Source organism: Scyliorhinus canicula, chromosome 15, assembly GCF_902713615.1.
Source record: "Scyliorhinus canicula chromosome 15, sScyCan1.1, whole genome shotgun sequence".
Classification (NCBI taxonomy): domain Eukaryota; kingdom Metazoa; phylum Chordata; class Chondrichthyes; order Carcharhiniformes; family Scyliorhinidae; genus Scyliorhinus; species Scyliorhinus canicula.
The window spans coordinates 82,204,252-82,226,156 of NC_052160.1; the positions used below are offsets into that span (position 1 = coordinate 82,204,252).

Sequence of the window (21,905 nt, forward strand, 5' to 3'; positions counted from 1 at the left end):
ACATATTCATCAAATATTTCAAATTCATGGGCATATAAAGTCATGAGACTTTTTTTAAGCATAGATTTACATGTTTAAGGAACACGCCTTGAGTTTTACATTCAAATTCAGCCAAATTTATTTTAAACCTGTGAAAGGAGTTTTAAGATACCTTCTTCTGCTGGTACCAGCGTTAGCTCAGTTGATAGCAGACTGACGTCTGATTCAGAAGTTGTGTTCAAGTCCCATTCCAGAGACTTGAGCAGATAATCTGGACTGGCACTTTAGTGTGGTGGAGAAAGTGTTGCATTGTCAGATGTGCTGCTGCCTTCCACATAGGATGTTAAAACAGAAATGCCCTGACTGACATTACAAGTGGATTCAAATGTTACCATGGCATAATGGAAAGTTGAAGGGTGTTTAGGCCTTGTGCCCTGGCCAATATCAATCTCTCCACAGATGGTCCTCAGTTTGTAGAGGTTTGCTAGTTGCGAATTGGCTGTATCGCTGCATTCCTATAGAGACTTCACTTTAAAAGTACTTCATTGAATGTGAAGTGCAGAAGATGTGAAAGGTTCTGTTAGAGGCAAGTTCTTTCTTTCTAATGATTCCAATATCAAATCTTATTATCTTAAAACAAAAAAAATGACACAAAGAGGAGCTTTAGCAGTTCCTGACGATAAAGGGTAATATTTGGCTTAACACAAAGACACTTATATGAGAAAGTGTCTGGTTTGAGATGTGCCTAGGCACCAGTATGATATATTTGGCTTCAATTGTTCTAGACTAAGGGGAGGGAAATATTTTTGGCAGGATTTATGTTCCTGATGGCGATCCAGTAACTCCTGTTGGCAAAAGTTTCAACATCAACCAGGAACAGGATTGGATTCTGCTCTGATTTCCAGTCAAACAGGTGCTAAATTCCCATTTTAAGGTCAAATATGACGGATGGTCATTTGACAGCAGGACTGAAGATCTCTGTCCCAAAGAATTGCACAACCCCACACAAACATCTTAACAAATGACAGTGCTACTGAAATCAAGATATATATACCTCAATATTCTTTGAATGGTATGCAAAATATTCTGTCTCTGTAGGTTCCTCTCTTTTAATGGCTGGAAGCACCAAATTCATTTGCATCTCTTTACTAACTGCCTCAGTCTTTGCATTATCCATTTTCCTGGATAGACAAGAAGGTAACTCTAGTGGGTCAGAGGTTGTGGGTGAATTGCTCTTTTCCCATTGTTCCAGCTGTTTTTGGGATATTCGAGTGAGACAGATTCGGAGATTGGCGTGAATTCCTGCCTTCTTCAGTAACTGCTCATCGGTTTCGTCTCTAGCAGTACCACAAATCCACTTTGAATGCTGTCATGAAGTGGGAACAAGGAAAACAGGAGGAAGAACGTTTTTAATCATGAAACAAATAAAAACATATTTTGGCATATAAAAGCTGAATAAACTTAAGATTGCAGTACTCACAAACTGAACTGCCTGCTGGAATTTAAAACTAGATACATTTTAATACAAGAGATGACAACATTTAAAGCACAATTACCATCATGCCAATGATAAAATATCCAATACTTTTGATTCACAACTGTGGTGTCTTAAATGGCCTACAATTTACACTGCAAATAACTCACTCCCCATGCAAGTTCAAGGGACGCACAAGCAAATAAATTAGCTGGAGATCAAGAGGCAAATCATGCAAGGTGGAACTCAGGTTATCTCCTTAACATTACATCTCATGAAATTCTGCCCATCTACACTGTCCTGCATACTTCGTGTAAATTGAAATAGTAGGAGGGAATTCCAGGGATCTATTTTTGTTCAGATTTAAACTTTTTATGGAAACAATATTCTTTAAAAAGAATCAAAACACTTCTTTAAAAAACTTCAAGGTGTCTGTTATGGGCCAGGGTTTAGAGAACCCAAAGTGTATAATGGAGTTCCCCAGACCCCAACTTTTAATAGATTGCCCATTCTACAGATGTGGTACAGCAGAAATGGAAAAGTATTTTTTAAAAGCAAAACAATGTTTATTCTATCCTTTTTGAAACATAGAGTGAACAGCCATTAATTTAAATACAACCCCCAAAGAATACAACACTAAGTAATCCTTTAAGCTTTCCTTTCAACATCCATATGACTGAAAACACCTTTTACCAGAAGCACATCAGGTTAAAGTCACTACTGTTATTAGTTTTAAATCACCAGGGTCGCTTTACAGTCTTTAGAGAGATTCATGCACCTTCTGGCTGTGACTGCAGCTATCGAGCTCTGAAAACGAAACTAAAACACGCCCTGCAGCAAAACAGCCTAAAACAAAAGTAAAAACTGACAGACAGCCCAGCTCCACCCACTCTCTGACATCACTGCAGTAGTAAACACCCATTTCTTAAAGGTACTCCCACTGCAGCTATTTATTAACACCCATTTCTTAAAGGTACTCGCACATGACTGTCTGATATGATTCTGTCCATTGGGTTACAGTCATGTACAATCCACGCCAAGGGCAGCACAGTGGGTTAGCCCTGTTGTCTCATGGCACCAAGGTCCCAGGTTCGATCCCGGCTCTGGGTCACTATCCGTGTGGAATTTGCACATTCTCCCCATGTTTGCGTGGGTTTCGCCCCCAGAACGCAAAGATGTGCACGGTAGGTGGATTGGTCACGCTAAAATTGCCCCTTAATTGGAAAAAATGAATTGGGTACTCAAAATTTATTTTAGAAATGTACACTGCATGCTATTAGCAGCAGATAAAGTATGACGGGGCAGCACGGTTGCACAGTGGCTAGCACTACTGCATCACAGTACCAAGGACCAGGGCTCGATTCCGACCTGGGGTAACTATCTGTTTGCAACATCTCCAATGTCTGCGTGGGTTTCCTCCCACAGTCCAAAGATGTGTCGGTTAGGTGAATTGACCATGCTAAATTGGTCCTTAGTGTCCAACAGTTAGGTGGGGTTACGGTGATAGAGTGGGGGCATTGCAGTGTTAATGTAAGCCTTCTTGTGACAATAATAACGATTATTATTATTAATTGGGCCTTGGTAGGGTGCTGGCCGGAGGCCTCCTTCTGCACTGTAGGGATTCTATGATTCATGGGTCACATTGGACTAATCGACCCATTGCAATTAATTGAACTCTTCACAGACTATTACACTGCAGAAGAGGCCCTTCAGCCCATTGAGTCTGCACTGATGCATGAAAGACCCTGACCTGCCCACCTAATCCCACTTGCCAGCTCTTGGTCCACAGCCTTAAATGTTATGGCGGGCCAAGTACTCATCCAGGTACTTTTTAAAGGATGCGAGGCATCCTGCCTCTACCACCTTCCCAGGCAGTGCATTCCAGACTCACCACTCTCCGGGTAAAGAAGGTTTTCCTAAAATCCCCCCTAAATCTCCTCCCCCTCACTTAAAACTTGCGTCCTCTCGTAACTGACCCTTCAACTAATGGGAATAGTTGCTCCCTATCTACCCTGTTCATGCCCCTCATAATCTGGTACCCCTCAATCAGATCACCCCTCAGTCTTCTCTGCTCCAGAGAAAACAACCAAAACCTAACCAACCTCTCTTTATAACTTAACCGCTCCAACCCAAGCAACATTCTGGTTAATCTCCTCTGCACCCCCTCCAGTGCAATTACATCCTTTCTATAATGCGGTGACCAGAATTGCACACAGCACTCCAGTTGTGGCCTCACCAAAGTTCTATACAGCTCAATCTACCTCTTACCCGCCATTTGACCATCCAGTCTATATCTTACTGTAACCCAAGACACTCACCCTTACTGTCAAATGGCCAATCTTTGTGTCATCTGCAAACTTACTGATCCTAGCCCTCACAGTCATCTATGTAATTTATATACATGATAAACAATAGGAGGCCCAGCACCGATTCCCGAGGTATGCCAATGGTCACTGGCTTCCAGACATTAAAGCAGCCGTCTGTCAGCCCCCCCCCCCCCTCTGTCTCCTACCACCAAGCTAATTAGGAATCCTCTTATCAAATCACCCTGTATCCCATGTGCATTTGCCTTCTTAATAAGTCTCCCATGTGAGACCTTGTCAAAGGCTTTGCTGAAATCCATGTAAACTACATCAACTGCACTACCCTCAACAATACACTTGGTTACATGCTCAATCAATTCAATCAAATTTGTTAAGCATCGCCTCCCTCTGACAAAGCCATGTTGACTATCCCGAATCAAGCCTTGCCTCCTGAAGTGGAGATACATTCTCTCCTTCAGAATCTTCTCCAGTACTTTCCCAACCATTGACGTGAGACTGACTCGTCTGTAGTTCTCTGGCTTGACTCTACAACCTTTCTGAAATAGTGGGACCACATTAGCTGTTCTCCAGTCCTCTGGCACCTTCCCTGTGGCCAGAGAGGAATTAAAAATTTGGGCCAGAGCCCTGGCAATTGCCTCCCTCACCTACCACAGCAGCCTAGGATACAGTTCATCCAGACCTTGAGATTTGTCCACTATTAGGCCTGCCAATTCCTCCAATACCTTGTCACTCCCTATGACAATTTGCTCAAGAACCTCAGTCTCTCTCCCCGAATTCCATAAATATCTCCTCATTCTCTTGGGTTAAGACTGATGTGACATATTCATTCAACACCATACCAATGTCCTCTGGCTCCACCCGCAGATATTCCCATTTCGCCCTTAATGGGCCTTACTCTTTCCCTGGCTATCCTCTTCCCATTGATACACTTATAGAATATCTTGGTATTTTCCCTACTTTAACCAACCAGAGCTTTCTCATATCCCCTCTTTGCTCTCTTAATTGATTTCTTGAGTTCCATCCTGCACTTTCTGTAGTCCACTAATGCCTCTGCAGGCTTCCCTTATACTTTTACGAAAGGGAAAATGCTGGAGAATCTCAGCAAGTCTGGCAGCATCTGTAGGGAGAGAAAAGAGCGAACGTTTCGAGTCCGATGACTCTTTGTCAAAGCTAACAGACAGAGAGAGTGGGAAATATTTATAGTGTGGAGTGAGAGTCTTTCATTCTCACTCCACAGTATAAATATTTCCCACTCTCTCTGTCTGTTAGCTTTGACAAAGAGTCATTGGACTTGAAACGTTAGCTCTTTTCTCTCCCTACAGATGCTGCCAGACTTGCTGAGATTTTCCAGCATTTTCCCTTTCGTTTCAGATTCCAGCATCCGCAGTAATTTGCTTTTTTCCTTTATACTTTTTCCTTCTCATCATACCCTGAATGTCACTGGTCATGAAAATCGCTCGTCACGAGTAGGATTCAATGAAGTTACTGTGAAAAGCCCCTAGTTGCCACATTCCAGAGCCTGTTCAGGGAGGCTGGAACGGGAATTGAACCGTGCTGCTGGCCTGCCTTGGTTGGCTTTAAAAGCCAGCGATTTAGCTCAGTGTGCTAAACAAGCCCCATGGTTCTCTGGGTTTGTTACACCGTCCTATTATCCTAGAGGGAATATATTGGGCCTGTAGCCTCCCCATTACATCTCTCATTTCTGAATGCGCCCCTCACCCCCCAGACACTGTTCTTCTGTAGGTTTCCCCACAAGTAACTTTTTCCAGTCCACCTTGGTCAGATCTTGCTTTATTTTGTTAAAAATCTATTCTCCCCCAATCCAAAACTTTTTGAAACTTGTCTACTTCTTTGACCATAACAAATTTAAATTGAACCATGTCAATTTGGGCAGCACAAATGGATGGCACTGTGGCTTCACAGCGCCAGGGACCAGGTCTGATTCCCAGCTGGGTCACTGTCTGCAGAGTCTGCGCGTTCTCCCCATGTCTGCATGGGTTCCCTACGGGTGCTCCATTTTCCTCCCACAGTCCACAGACGTGCAGGTTAGGTGGATTGGCCATGATAAATTGCCCTTAGTGAGCAAAAAGGTTAGGAGGGGTAATTGGGTTACAGGGATAGGGTGGAAGTGGGTCGGTGCAGACTCTGCACTGTATGTTCTATGTTCATGTTGTGGTCGCTTTTACCAAAACGCTCCCCCACTAACACATCAACCACCTGTCTGGCTTCATTCCCCAGAATTAGGTCCAGTACTGCACCATCCCTTGTTGGATCCTTACTGAGCTAAACAGTTCTCCTGTATACATTTTAAGAACTCTACTCCATCAAAGTCCTTAATATGATGGCTATCACAATTAATTTAGGGAAAGTTGAAATCACCTAATATAATTACCCATTATTTTTACACCCCTCCACGAATTGTGCACATTTTTGCTCCTCAATTTCCCGCTGACTATCTAGGGGTCTGTAATAAACACTTAGCAACGTAGCTGCCCTTTTTTAAATCCTCAGCTCTACCCATAGAGCTTTATTTGATGCCCCCTCCAAAATATAATCTCTCCTCACTACAGTAATTGCAATGCCTCATCCTCTTTTACCTCCTCCTCTTAAGTCTTGCCTGAAGATTCTATATCCCAGGATGTTGAGCAGCCAATCCTACCCCTCACTCAACCATGTCTCTGTGACAGCAATTATATCATAATTACACATGTCAATCATTGTCCTCAACTCATCCATTTCACCTTTAATACTCCTAGCATTAAAGTAGAGGCCATCTAGACTCGTCTTACTCCCTTGAAACCTACTACCGCTGTATTCCCTCTAACCTGCTATTAGTCTGCACCCCTCCCCTTGCCAAACTAGTTTAAACTCTTCCCAACAGCACAAGCAAATCCACCAGCAAGAAAGTTAGTCCCACTCAGGTTTAGATGTAGACCGTACTGCTTGTACAGGTCCCACCTTCACCAAAGATTTTCCCAATGGTCCAGGAATCTAAAACCCTCCCCCCTGCACCAAATCTTAAGCCACATATTCATCTGTACTATTCTCCTATTCCTGTATTATAGATAGAGATAGATAGAGAAATACAGCACAGAACAGGCCCTTCGGCCCACGATGTCGCGCCGAACTTTTGTCCTAGGTTAATCATAGAATTTTGGACAATTTATCATGGCCAATCCACCCAACCTGCACATCTTTGGACTGTGGGAGGAAACCGGAGTACCCGGAGGAAACCCACGCACACACGGAGAGGATGTGCAGACTCCACACAGACAGTGACCCAAGTCGAAATCGAACTTGGGACCCTGGAGCTGTGAAGCAATTGTGCTATCCACAATGCTACCGTGCTGCCCTTAAGAAGTTAACCTACACTCCATTACTCTACCCTAATCCATGTACCTATCCAATAGCCGCTTGAAGGTCCCTAACGTTTCCGTCTCAACTACTTCCACAGGCAGTGCATTCCATGCCCCCACTACTCTCTGGGTAAAGAACCTACCTCTGACATCCCCTCTATATTTTCCACCATTTATCTTAAATTTATGCCCCCTTGTAATGGTGTGTTCCACCGGGGAAAAATTCTCTGACTGTCTACTCTATCTATTCCCCTGATCATCTTATAAACCTCTATCAAGTTGCCCCTCATCCTTCTCCGTTCTAATGAGAAAAGGCCTAGCACCCTCAACCTTTCCTCATATGACCTACTCTCCATTCCAGGCAACATCCTGGTAAATCTCCTTTGCACCTTTTCCAAAGCTTCCACATCCTTCCTAAAATGAGGCGACCAGAACTGCACACAGTACTCCAAATGTGGCCTGACCAAGGTTTTGTACAGCTGCATCTTCACCTCACGGCTCTTAAATTCAATCCCTCTGCTAATGAACGCTAGCACACCATAGGCCTTCTTCACAGCTCTATCCACTTGAGTGGCAACTTTCAAAGATCTATGAACATAGACCCCAAGATCTCTCTGCTCCTCCACATTGCCAAGAACCCTACCGTTAACCCTGTATTCCGCATTCATATTTGTCCTTCCAAAATGGACAACCTCACACTTGTCAGGGTTAAACTCCATCTGCCACTTCTCAGCCCAGAAGAGGCTGTTCCCCTCTCTAACAAACAAGGATGCTGTTTTGGATACTGTTGGGAGGGATGGCCAATTGGGGGAAAACAACAGCAGCGGCCAGAGCAGTGGCACCACGGCTGTCTCTGTTGTTCAGCAGGGAGAGTCAAAGCACAGAAGACTACTAATCATGGGGTCTCCATGGTCAGGGGTGCAGATAGGTGCTTCTGTGATCCTGAGAAAGACTCCAAGATGGTGTGTTGCCTCCCTGGGTCTGGGATTTCACTGAAGGGTTGCAGGGCATCCTGCCGAGGCGGAGTGATCCGGCAGAGGTCATGGTATCTGTTGGTACTAGCACGTGGCACTCGGAGTAATCCAGAAATTACAACCAGAGAGGTCCTGCTCTTTAGTCTATCGCCTAACACCATGAATTCTTGATGCAAGACCTCATTCCTCTTTCTACCTATGTCATTGGTACCAACATGTACCATGACCTCTGCCGGATCACTCTGCCCCGGCAGGATGCCCTGCAACCGTTCAGTGAAATCCCAGACCCAGGGAGGCAACACACCATCTTGGAGTATTTCTCAGGATCACAGAAGCGCCTATCTGCACCCCTGACCATGGAGACCCTATGATTAGTAGTCTTCTGTGCTTTGACTCTCCCTGCTTAACAACAGAGCCAGCCGTGGTGCCACTGCTCTGGCCGCTGCTGTTGTTTTCCCCCAATTGGCCATCCCTCCCAACAGTATCCAAAACAGCATCCTTGTTTGTTAGAGAGGGGAACAGCCACGGGGGATTCCTGCACTGACTGCTTGTCCTTTCTAGCAGTCACCCATCTGTCTGCCTGCACATTGGGAGTGACCAATCTCTTCCAGAACAAAAAAAAAAGTTTCTCCTTTGATGATAGATTTTCATGGAACAGAAGCCTGACGGAGCGGTCTCCATGGAAAACAAAAAAAAGTATTAATTTTATGCTATTGTAGGATGTGGGGTGGAATGGAACACCTTCCACTTACAACTAGTGTTAATATCAAGCACTTTCAAATTAGATACAGCATGATTAAAGAGAGAATAAAGCTCTAGTTACTAACACACCTTAGCTTCCATCAACAAAAGCATCAATGAGACAATCTTTCTTTTCCTACCCCGTAAGACATAGGAGCAGAATTAGGCCACTCGGCCCATCGAGTCTGCTCTGCCATTCAATCATGGCTGATATTTTTCTCATCCTCATAACCCCTGATCCCCTTTTTAATCATGAACCTATCTATCTCGGTCTTAAAGAACAGAGATTTGGCCTCCACTGCGGCAAAGTGTTCCACAGATTCACCACTCTCTGGCTGAAGAAATTCCTCCTCATCTCTGTTTTAAAGAATCACCCATTTAGTCTGAGATTGTGTCCTCTGGTTCTAGTTTTTACTACAAGTGGAAACATCCTATCCACATCCACTCTATTCAGACCTTGCAGTATCCTGTAAGTTTTAATAAGATCCCCCTCATCCTTCTAAACTCCAGTACTGACCCAAAGTCCTCAACCGTTCCTCATACAACAAGCTCTTCATTTTAGGGATCATTCTTGTGAACCTACTCTGGATTCTTTCCAAGGCCACACATCCTTCTTTAGATACGGGGCCCAAAACTGTTCACAATACTCCAAATGGAGTCTGACCAGAGCCATATACAGCCTCAACAGTACATCTCTGCTCTTGTATTCTAGCCCTCTTGACATGAATGCTAACATTGCATTTGCCTTCCTAACTGCACCTGCATGTTAACCTTAAGAGAATCTTGAATAAGGACTCCCAAGTCCCCATGTGCTTCTGATTTCCTCAGCATTTCCCCATTTAGAAAATAGTATGCCTCCATTCCTCCTTCCAAAGTGCATAACCTCACACTTTCCCACATTGTATTTCATCTGCTACTTCATTGCTGACTCTCCTAGCCTGTCCAAATCCTTCTTCAGCCCCCCTGCTTCCTCAATACTACCTGTCCCTATACAGATATTTGTATCATCTGCAAACTTAGCAACAGTGCCTTCAGCTTGAGTTTCTTTCGCACTGTTAATTTGGCAATGTTACGGTGTGACCTATGCATAACAAAAACCACATTTAAGCCACCAAACATACTTTTTTTCTGAAGCAATGTGATCATGACATAGTGAAAGCTAAATGGCATCACATCAAAATTACTCAAATGCCCCATGATTTCAGTAACAAATGGTACGTGGCGCATGCCACTGCCGGTAACCTAAGAAATAGTACAGCTCTTGCACACTAAAGCGCTGAGTTGATGCCATTGAATAGCCAATCTCAGTTGGATAAAAACAAGAGAACAAAATGACTGAAGGTGCATTTCAAGGAAGCATATTGAACAGTCAGTTCAATAACGCAAGCCTGATAACACTCAACCAGTTTCTAATCTTTAATAGTTCCAAAGACAAGTGCAAAGGCTGATACTTTATATGATGTTCTCTGGAATGTGTTGTGGGTTACTAAATGAGAGTCATTAATAAAAGTATGAAAGTTTTCATTTGTAAATATTACATACTCAATAGACACACAAAATGCACATTATCCAAATTGCCAGTAAATTCTCGTAAAAAATAATTTATAGACTTGATGTTGACTGAAACATAGAGCACCAAAGTCAAGATGTTTTGGTTAAGTTGGCAGTAGGGGCTCTCCAGTTTGCCTCAGCAGCCTGAGGTAGGAGAAAATCAGCAGTAGTCCCACATCTAATCCACTAACCCTCAGATGTTTGGGCAGGAAAGCAGCAGACTCTGCACCCCTTGGATTTCTGTACAGTCTTTGTACATAACTCCAAGCAAAATACCAAAAGGTAACATGCTGCTTGGTACAATGAATCATAGAATTTACAGTGCAGACGGAGGCCATTCGGCCCATCTAGTCTGCACCGGCCCTTACAAAGAGAATCCTACTCCAATCCACATATCTACCCTACCCCCGTAACCCCCACTTAACCTTATTGGACACTAAGGGCAATTTAGCATGGCCAATCCACCTAACCCGCACATCTTTGGACTTTGGGAGGAAATCGGAGCACCCGTTGGAAACCCACGCACACACAGGGAGAATGTGCAGACTCCGCACAGACAGTGACCCAGCCAGGAATTGAACCTGGGACCCTGGAGCTGTGAAGCAATTGTGCTAACCACTATGCTACTGTGCTGCCCCTGGGCTCACCAAGAGTCGCACAAAACTGCTAGTTAAATGTGTAGCTCATCTGAATCTATAGGTATCTAATACCAAAGTAGAGACAGAATCATAACTGCTACTCACATATTCTTTACAGCTATAAAAGTAATTTCATTCTCAAAATCAGTTTGCTGCTTCATCCGAGCATAACTTCAACTAATTGTCAAGCAGACAGTTGAGTAAATAGCATGTTTGCTTTTAGCTGAATATTTGATTGTTTAATCCCTCCGCCATTAACTGATTGGAAAATTGCTTTGACTTATTTCCGGCCAGATATTTTTACTGGGTGAGCAAGCCAAGGACGATAGGCTGGTTTCTCCGCCGGCGGGATGCTCCGTTTTGCCGGCAGCGATGGAGCTGCCCCACAATGGGAAATCCCATTGACTGGCCGGCATAACAGAACATCCCTCCGGCTGGGTGAAACAGAAATGTGGTGCGGCGGGACACGAGAATCATGCCCCATATTTTCTGTGTAATGTTAAAGTGATAAACGTAGGTTCCTGATGGCAGACTGACACAAAAGGTGAAGTCACACAGGATCAGAGGTGAGGTGGTAAAATGGATACAGAACTGGCTTGGTCACAGAATGCAAAGGGTGTTTTTTTTTTAAATGGAAGGTTGTGACTAATGGTGTTCCACAGGGATCTGTGCTGGGGCCTCTGTTGTTTGCGGTGTACATAAGGAGGAAAATGTAGCCGGTCTGATCAGTAAGTTCGCTCATGACACTAAGGTTGGTGGAGTGGCAGATAGTGTTGATGATTGTCAAAAGATTCAGCAGGACATAGATAGGTTGGAGAGTTGGGCAGAGAAATGGCAAGTGGAGTTTAATCTGGACAAATGTGAGGTAATGCATTTTGGTAGGTCTAATATAGAGGGGAAATATTCTGTGAATGGTAAAACTCTTAGGAATACAGAAAGTCAGAGAATCTGGGCATGCAGGTCCACAGATCTTTGAAGGTGGCAATACAAGTGGACAAAGTGGTCAAGGTAGCATACAGAATGCTTGCCTTCATTGGAAGGGGCACCAAGTATAAAAACTGGCAAGTCATACTACAGTTGTATATAACCTTGGTAAGGCCGCACTTGGAATACTGCGCACAATTCTGGTCGCCACTACCAGAAGGATGTGGAGGCTTTGGAGAGGGTGTAGAGGAGGTTTACCAGGATGTTGTCTGGTCTGAAGGGTGTTAGCTATGTGGAGAGGCTGAATAGACTTGGACTGTTTTCATTAGAAAGACGGAGATTGAGGGGTGACCTGATAGAGGTCTAAAAGATTATGAGAGGCGTGGCTACAGTGGATGGGTAGGCAGCCTTACCGAGGGTGGAGGGGTCAGTCACAAGGGGCATAGGTTTAAGGTCCGTGGGGCAACGTTTAGAGATGTGCGAGGCAGATTTGTTACGCATAGGGTGGAGTGCCTGGAACACATTGCCAGGGGAGGTTGTAGAAGCAGCTACATTAATGGCATTCAAAAGGCATCTTGACAAACACATGGATAGGATGGGTAAAGAGGGATACGGCACATGGAAATGCTGAGGGTTTTGGCAAAGGTTGGTATCATGAGCGATACAGACTTGGAGTTCTAAACAACACCCGGGACGTACAAACAGAAGTTAAAAAAAACCCTCAGTTCCACAAAAAATGGAAGTCTTGCTAGAGTTCAAAACAAAATACTTCTGTGTAGTTCAGTATTACAACAATCAGCAGACAATCTGCAAAGTATTATTTAACAGTGTGAAGTGCTGCACAATTAGAGCACAAATATTTCTTCATTCTATCCAACTATGGACGGCAGGGTAGAACAGTGATTAGCACCGTTAGTTCACATCGCCAGGGACCCAGGCTTGATTACAGGCTCAGGTCGCTGTCTGGGCGGAGTCTGCATGTTCGCCCCATGTTTGCATGGGTTTCCTCCCACAAGTCCCAAAAGACGTGCTTGTTAGGTGAATTGGACATTCTGGATTCTCCCTCAGTGTACCAAAACAGGTGCCGGAGTGTGGCGACCAAGGGATTTTCACAGTAACTTCATTGCAGTGTTAAGATAAGCCTACTCACGACACTAATAAAGGTTATTATTAAACGTCAAACTATGAAAACACTTACCTCGTGCAGAGTGCCTGGTATATCTTGAGCTCTGTGCTGGTCATGGATACTTTGGACACTGACTGCCGTTCTACAGTAATCTGTGGGCTGGCTTAAAAATTGTTTCTTCTGTTCAACAGGTTGAGGATCCTCTGGTTCCTCTTTGATATTGGTCAGTAAATCAGTCTGCCGTAAAATAGCAATTCCAGCATTCTCTTTCTCAGCATGATTCATGGAAGCTGGAACACTCTTGGGGCACGGACTAGGCAATCCACCATTCTTTTGTACGACTAGGTAGACTTTACCATTGTACATAACTAGGGCATTTTCCTTGAATGGAGAAAATAGGTCAGCCGCTGTTTGTGCAGGTGTAGTTAATGGCGATGGTGCCGGGTTGGTGTTGCTGCTCTCTGTGTGTTGCTGATCAGCCAAGCTTTTCAAGATCTTCGAGGCCAAGTTATTAGAAGATTTAACTGGAATAAGGCAGTGCGCTAAAGTTTGTGGATTCTTCTGCACCACCCATTTCATTGGACTATCCGTCGACAGGATTTGTTCATTTGAAACTACTCCACCATATGCAAAGGTAGCAGGTGCAGTTGGGTTTGGAAAAGAGGCATCACCTGTGATGAGGGTGGTGGACAGGTTCAAAATGCTCTTGGGGCGAATGTTCGGGAGGCGCTTCTGCACCGTCTTCACGGTGTTCACTGGGCAAACATAAATGACAGTCGGAGATGACTTTGTGAATTCGGTTGTATTAGTGAGACTCGATGCTGCAGTAGATAAAATTTTCTGCTGGATAGCAAGGGGAAGTGAAGATGCGGGAACAGATTTGACTTCTGCATTTGCAGGGATCTGAAGATGATGGCCAGCAGGCAATACTGGAGACTTTAAAAGCATGCACGTGTTCTGGTCCGTGGCTGAAATGCAAGATGCTTGGGCATTCTGTCCAGCTGGACCAGCTAAAGTAACTGCCGTTAGATTATAAGCCATTTGATCAGGAGCCAAAGTGGGCGATGCTTGGGCCCTCTGCACTGGTGCACCAGGCAAAGTAACTGTTCTTAGGTTATATGAATTTTGGTCTGCTGGCAAAGTAGATGGTTGGGTTTTTTGTACAGTTGGATCATGCAAAGCAACTGTTCCTAAATTATAAGATTTTTGCTCCGTATTTAAACTTGGAGTTGTCTGGGATCTTTGCACAGGTAGACCAGGCAAAGTAACCGTTGTTAGGCTAGGACACTGCAAAGATGCAACTGCTGGTGCTGTAAATATGTTGTCCTGTGACGGATTGACAGGGGATGTCACACTTTGGCTGGTTGATCCTTCAAATGATGTTATTAGAAACCTTGCTGTGTTGCTGTGCTGCAACACAGGAAAACATGCTGTTGGAGCACTGCACGCTGTTGTTTTAGATGGCGTTGCAACCTGGAACACAGTTGAGACATTTACTTTGGAAGAGGTACTACCGGTGGAAAGGGGAACAGAAACGGGGATGTATTGTCCGGGGATGCTGGAAAGTGGAATTAATTTCAGGAGATTCTTCCCATCCAGACTCGTAGTCTGCACAATCCGATACATGCATCCTGAATTGCTAGGAGAGACATCAAAAAGTTTTAAGTGAGACAGGCAGAATACAGTACTCATAACCAAGTTTCAGAAAATTCTGTCCATTTATTGTGTTAATTGTAATAATTCTGATCGCATAAGTAATGATTCTATCTTAACTGAACTGTGAGAAAATGATGGTTTTTCGGAGAAAAAAACCCCTCATACATACAACAGAACACCATTGTATAATTTCCCATACCTGAAGTGGAGTAATATTTTTAAAATACGCTTTTGTCACAACTATTACAAATTCCACGTATAGAGTAGTTCCCCTATTGCCTGTGTTCCCCCGCAAGTAATCAAACTGAAAAGGTTGAAAACGGTAGAAGACAGAATTCGTTAGGTGATCAGGTTTGAACTTTCACAACCTGAAGGGAAAAGGGCAGAGGGAATAAATAGTTCACAATTTGAAGTCCCATGAAAGGATAAACTGAATTAGGAGACTGCATGATGAAATTAAAGCTACAACCAAGAACAAGTCCGTGGATTGATAGGTAGCAAATGCAACCCTACTATTCAAGAAAGAAAGACGAGAAAAAACAGAGAACTGTAGGCCAGTTATCCTGCCAGTAGAAAAAAAGCTATAACCTATTATAAGGAATGTGCCAATGGGAAGCTTAGAAAATCATAAATATAACTGTGAAAGTCAACACAGATTGATGAAAGGGGAAACATGTTTAAAAACAGCATTTAGGAATAAGAGGATAATTTTCAACTTGCCAGATTGTAATCAGTGGGGCATAGCAAGGATAAATGCTTGGGCTTCTGCTATTTACAAATACTAATGACCTAGATGTGGGAACAAGAGTTTGTATCTAAGTTTGCTGGTGATGTAAAGATAGGTGTGAAACTAAGTTGTGCGGAAAATGCAAATAGGATGCAAAAGGACATAGAAAGGAGTGAATAATATATATGTTGCCGAGAAAGAATTGAGAACAAGAGTAGAGGCATCTTAACACAATATCAGTGAGACCATACCTGGACACAGTGTACAGTCTTGGATGGCCTTTTTAACCAGGAAAGGAAATACTTAACTTGGAAAGAATGCAACAAATACTCAGATTGATTCCTGGGATTGGATGGATGGGAGGTGTGGAGTGGATTGTACTATGTGGAGAAATTGAGCAGACTATGCCTATACTTCTTACAGTTTAGATGAGCGGTGATCTCTTGAAACATACATTTCTTAATGCCTTGACAGGGTAGATACTGAGAGGATGTATCCCCTGTCTAAGTTGTTTAGAGCTGGGGGGGGGGGGGGTCACAGTTTCAGAGGTCAATAAGAACATTACTTCACTATATATGATTTTATGCTTGCTGGTCAATTGACAGGGAGCCAATGTGAAATGCGTACTGAGAAATGCTAAGCCCTCCCAGGGAGGATGGGAAGAAGGCATGCACTAAAAACAAGAAGGGTATGGGCTGGTGCTTTTAATGAGCTCCCTCAGGGGGGACAACCACTGCGGAGCTCTCTCAGGGAGCTGCAGACCTGTAAGAAATTGGGCAGAACAGTAGCACAGTTGCTTCACAACTCCAGGGTCCCAGGTTCGATTCGCGGCTTGGGTCACTGTGCGGAGTCTGCACGTTCTTCCCGTGCCTGCGTGGGTTTCCTCCGGATGCTCCAGTTCCCTCCCACAGACCAAAGATGTGCATGTTGGGTGGATTGGCTGTGATAAATTGCCTTTGGCGTCCAAAAAAGGTTTCGGTGGGGTTACGGGGGAATAGGGTGGAGGCGTCGGGTGCTCTTTCCAAGAGCCGGTGCAGATCCGATGGCCTCCTTCTACACTGTAAATTCTATGATTCGATAAGATGGTTGTATACCTTTGGGGCATTCTACCCCAGAGAGCCGTTGATGTTCAATCATCGAGTACGTTGAAGGCTGATATCTAAAGATGCCTGGATACTGAGGGATATGGGGATACTGCAGGAGGATGTGTTTGGGGTACAGGATCAGCCCCAATGTTATTGAATGGCTTGAGGCGTAATTGGCCTACCCTCTTCCTGTTTCTAATGTTCTTATAACAGCCAAGAATAATTTTATCTCGCAAACTAAATAGGCAACAAGATTATTGAGTACCACCACAAGACTCCCCTTCACATCCTACTGATCGATACATTTCCATGTGCCCGTTGCATTATTTTTGTTTCTGACTGCTATATTCTTGTGATCTGTGTATATGGACCTCAAATCTTTTTGGATGTCACTGTTCCTAGTTTTTCACCAGTTAGACGACTATCAACACCACAATCCAACGAACATACCCGAGTTTACTCCTTGTGTATGTTTCTTTTTTTGAAATAAATTTAGAGTATCAATTTTTTTTTCCCAATTAAGGGGCAATTTAACATGGGGCCAAACCACCACACCTGCACATCTTTTGGGTTGTGGGGGTGAAACCCACACAGACACGGGGAGAATGTACAAACTCCACACGGGCAGTGACTCAGGTCCGGAATTCAAACCCGGGTCCTCAGCGCTGTAATCCCAGTGCAAATCACTGCGCCATCCTGTGTATTGTTTGGACAATGGCATCCAAGTGCAGCACTCAACCCTACTTGCGCAGATGCAGAAACAGATGAGGCATGCTCACATGTGCTTAATTTCTGCAAAGGCACTCAAGAAATTCAGTCATCACTAGCGTAGAGGCATTTCAAGAATCAATTGAGGCCAAATATTAAAGGACACGGAGGGCACATGACATCCCAGCAAAATATCAAAAGAAAAAAAATAACCAATTTGAAAGTTGTGGTAGTAAGGCGAGGCCTCAAATTGTGGACACTGCTCAAGTCAGTGAAGAGAAAAAGTGTGCCATGCGGGCAAATCCACAGCTTAATTAGACAATGGTCATCTTTTCAAAAACAGGCTTGCATTACGTACCACTTTTAATAACCATAGGACACCTCAAAGTGCTTTAGAGCCAATGAAGTCATTTTTAGAGTGTAGTTACTACTGTAATGGAGAAGAACCGACGGCCAAATTACACTCAACAAAGTCCCAGAAACAGCAAGGTGATAATGACCAGAATTTGTTACATTGAATGATTAAATATGAGGCAGGACACGGGAGAGAAAAAAAAATCCTTTGCTCTTCCATATGCCCACGGACTATTTACATCCACCTGAACAGAGTTTAACGTCTCATTTGGAAAGACGGTACTGCCAAGAGTGCAGCAATGCTTCAGTACTGCCTGTCTGTCAGGACAGATTTTCTTCCATGGAGCCCTTGAACTCAAAGCCGACATTTGGAATTAAGAGTGCGACAGCTAAATCAGAGCTGGCATCTTAGGTTTAGAATGGTTCTGGAACACATTTGACTCTGCTAACTTGTGGTTAGCATGCAGCCACAAACCAAGTAATAACCCATTGCCAAAACCATTCAGAACCAGCCAACCCGGAGAGAGCCTGCCCACTGCCAGCCCAATTAACGCCAGCTACCCAGAGAGAGTCGGCCCACTGCCAGCGCAATCAGTGCCAGCTAACCCAGAGAGCTAACCTCTGCCAGCCCAAGGATTACCAGCTAACCAAGTGAGGGCCTGCCCACTTCAAACGCATCAAAAACAGCTAATCCGGTGAGATCCTGTTCACTGCCAGCCCAATAATAACCAGCAATCCTGGTGAGTCTGCCCACTGCCAGCCCAATCAGTACTAGCTAAACCAGAGAGAGCCTGCCCACTGCCAGCCCAATAAATACCACCTAACTTGCAGAGTGCCTACCCACTGCCAGCCCAAAGAGAGCCAGCGAACCCTGTGAGAACCTTCCCACTGCCAGCCCAATTAATACCAGCTAACCCAGAGAGAGCCTGGACACTGCCAGCTCAATCAATACCAGCTAAGAGAGAGCCTTCCCACTGCCAGCCAATCGGTACCAGCTAACTAAGAGAGCCTGCCCACTGCCAGCCCAATCAGTACCAGTTAACTAAGAGAGCTGGCCCACTGCCAGCCCAATCAGCAGCAGGTGAACCGGAGCGAGCCTGTCCACTGCCAGACTAATCAGTACCAGCTGTGAGCCTGCCCACTGCCAGCCCAATCAGTAATAGCCAAGGGAGAGCCTGCCCACTGCCAGCCCAATCAATGCCAGCTAACCCAGAGAACCTGCCCACTGCCAGCCCAATCAATGCCAGCTAACCCAGAGAACCTGCCCATTGCCAGCCCAATCAATGCCAGCTAACCCAGAGAACCTGTCCACTGCCAGCCCAATCAATACCAGCTAACCCAGAGAGCCTGCCCACTGCCAGCCCAATCAATGCCAGCTAACCCAGAGAACCTGCCCACTGCCAGCCCAATCAATGCCAGCTAACCCAGAGAACCTGCCCATTGCCAGCCCAATCAATGCCAGCTAACCCAGAGAACCTGTCCACTGCCAGCCCAATCAATACCAGCTAACCCAGAGAGCCTGCCCACTGCCAGTCAAATGAACACCAGCTAATGCAGAGAGATCAAGCCAGTCAGCCCAATAAATATCGGTCAATCCGGAGCGAGACTGCCCACTGTCAGCCCAATCAATGCCATCTAACCTGGAGATTGTCTGCCCACTGCCAGTGTAATCAGTACCAGAAAACCCTGAGGGAGCCCGCACACTGCCAGCCCAATCAGTACCAGTTAACCGATACAGCAACTGCCCACTACCAGCGATGCCTGTCAGAACCTCTTACTGCCAGCCTAAACCATACCAGCTAACCCAAAGAGAGGTTGCCCACTGCCAGACCAGTCAGTACCAGCTAAGAGAGCCAGCGCACTAACAGCCCAATAATCACCAGCTAACCCAGAGTGAGCATGCCCACTGCCAGCCTAATCAAAACGCACTAAGGCAGAGAGAGTTAGACAAATGCTAACCCATTCAATGGCAGCTATCCCAGAGTTAGCCTGCCCACTGCCAGCCCAATCAATACCAGCTAACTAAGAGAGCCTGCCCAGTACCAGCCCAATCAGTACCAGGTAACTAAGAGAGCCTGCACACTGCCAGCCTAACCAATACTAGCTAACCCAGATAGCGCCTGCCCAAAGCCAACCTAATTAATATCAGCTAACCAAGAGAGAGCTGCGCACTGCCAGCCCAATCAGTACGAGGTAACCTATGGACCAGCCGCTCACTGCAATACCAGGTAACCCAGAGCGAGCTAGCTACTGCCAGCCCAATCATTATCGGCTAACTCGGAGCGTGCCTCTCCACTATCAGCTCAATCAATGCCAGCTAACCCGGAGATAGTCTGCCCACTGCTAGTCTAATCATTACCAGCAAACCCAGAGAGAGAATCTATCCACTGCCAGCCCAATAAGTACCAACGCTAAACCAGTGAGAGCCTGCCCAATAAATACCAGCGCTAACCCAGAGACAGCCTGCTCTCTACCAGCCCAATCAGTACCAGCTAATCCAGAGACTTCCACTGGCAGCCAATTAAATACCAGCGCTAACCCAGAGAGCCTATCCACTGCCAGCCTAATCAGTACCAGCTAACCCAGTGTCTTTCCACAGCCAACCCAATAAATACTAGCGCCAACCCAGAGAGCTTGCCCACTGCCAGCTAACCCAGTGAGAGCCAGTCCACTGCCAGCCCAATCAGAGCCAGAAAAGAGTCTGCTAACTGCCAGCGCAATCAATGTCAGCTGAGGGAGCCTGCCCACTGCTATGCCCAATCAATACTAGCAAACCACGACAGAGAGATCATTCCGACTGCCAGCCCATTTAATACCAGCTAACCCGGTGAGAGCCTGTCCACGGCCAGCCCAGCCATAACCAGCTTACCCGGAGAGAGAGCCGGTCCACTGCCAGCCCAATCATAACAAGCTTACCCGAGAGAGCCAGTACCTTACCAGCCCATTCATAACTAGCTTACCTGGAGAGTCGGTCCACTGCCAGCCCAATCATAACCAGCTTACCCAGAGAGAGCTGGTTTGCTGCCAGCCCAATCATAACAAGCTTACCCGGAGAGAGACGGTTTGCTGCCAGCCCAATCATAACCAGCTTACCCGGAGAGAGCTGGTTTGCTGCCAGCCCAATCATAACCAGCTTACCCGGAGAGAGCCGGTTTGCTGCCAGCCCAATCATAACAAGCTTACCCGGAGAGAGACGGTTTGCTGCCAGCCCAATCATAACCAGCTTACCCGGAGAGAGCTGGTTTGCTGCCAGCCCAATCATAACCAGCTTACCCGGAGAGAGACGGTTTTCTGCCAGCCCAACCATAACCAGCTTATCTGGTGAGAGCCTGTCCACTGCCAGCTCAACCGTAACCAGCTTACCCGGAGAGGGAGCCGGCCCACTGCCAGCCCAATCATAACCAGCTTACCCGGAGAGAGCCGGTTCGCTGCCAGCCCATTTAATACCAGCTAACCTGGTGGGACCCTGCCCATTGCCAGCCCAATCAATACCTGCTAAACCGGAGACAGCCTGGCCACTTCCATCCCAATCAGCACCAGCTAACCCAGAGAGAGCCTTCCCACTGCTAGCCCAGTCAATAACAGCTAAACTAGAGACAGCCTGTCCACTGCCATCCTAATCAGCACCAGCTAACCCGGCAGGAGCCAGTCCACTGTCAGCCAAAGAAGAACTAGGCAATGCGCCTCAATGACTACCGTCCGTTGGTCCTGACTGGAGTCATAATGAAGTGCTTCGAGAGGTTGATCATGAAGCTCATCACCTCCATACTCCCAGAATGCCTTGATCCACTGCAATTTGCATATCATCGCAACCAGTCCACAGCAGACATCATTTCCCTGGCCCTACACTCATTCCTAGAGCATCTCGACAACAAGGACTCCTTCATCAGACTCCTATTTATTGACTACAGCTCCGCCTTCAGCACCATAATTCCAGCAAGCTCATATCAAAGCTCCAAAACCTAGGACTTGGCACTCCACTCTGCAACTGGATCCTCAATTTTCTGACCAACAGACCACAATCAGTAAGAATGAACAACAACATCTCCTCCAAAATAGTCCTCAATACCGGGGCCCTGCAAGGCTGCGTACTTAGCCCCCTACTCTACTCCCTGAACACACACACTACTGCGTGGCAAAATTTGCTTCCAACTCCATCTGCAAGTTTGTTGACGATACGAGCATAGTGGGCTGGATCTCAAATAACGACAAGTCAGAATACAGGAGGGAGATAGAGAACCTAGTGGAGTGATGCAGCAACAACAATCTCTCCCTCAATGCCGGCAAA

General features: G+C 45.5%; 1 protein-coding gene across 6 annotated transcripts in view; it reads right to left on the reverse strand.

Annotated features, from left to right (window-relative positions):
• The window catches only part of lrif1 (ligand dependent nuclear receptor interacting factor 1), a 60,107-nt gene that overhangs the window by 10,102 nt on the left and 28,100 nt on the right, over nt 1-21,905 (reverse strand). For 5 of the 6 annotated variants that reach the window (XM_038819521.1, XM_038819522.1, XM_038819520.1 and 2 more), the window contains 2 exons: nt 13,160-14,726; nt 1,034-1,345 (listed from right to left, as the gene is read on the reverse strand). In XM_038819521.1, the coding sequence (XP_038675449.1) occupies nt 1,034-1,345; nt 13,160-14,726 (1,879 nt within the window). Of the gene's footprint in view, nt 1-1,033; nt 1,346-13,159; nt 14,727-16,564; nt 16,591-21,905 lie in introns of those variants that run through there. The other variant, XM_038819523.1, reaches the window with a different exon arrangement.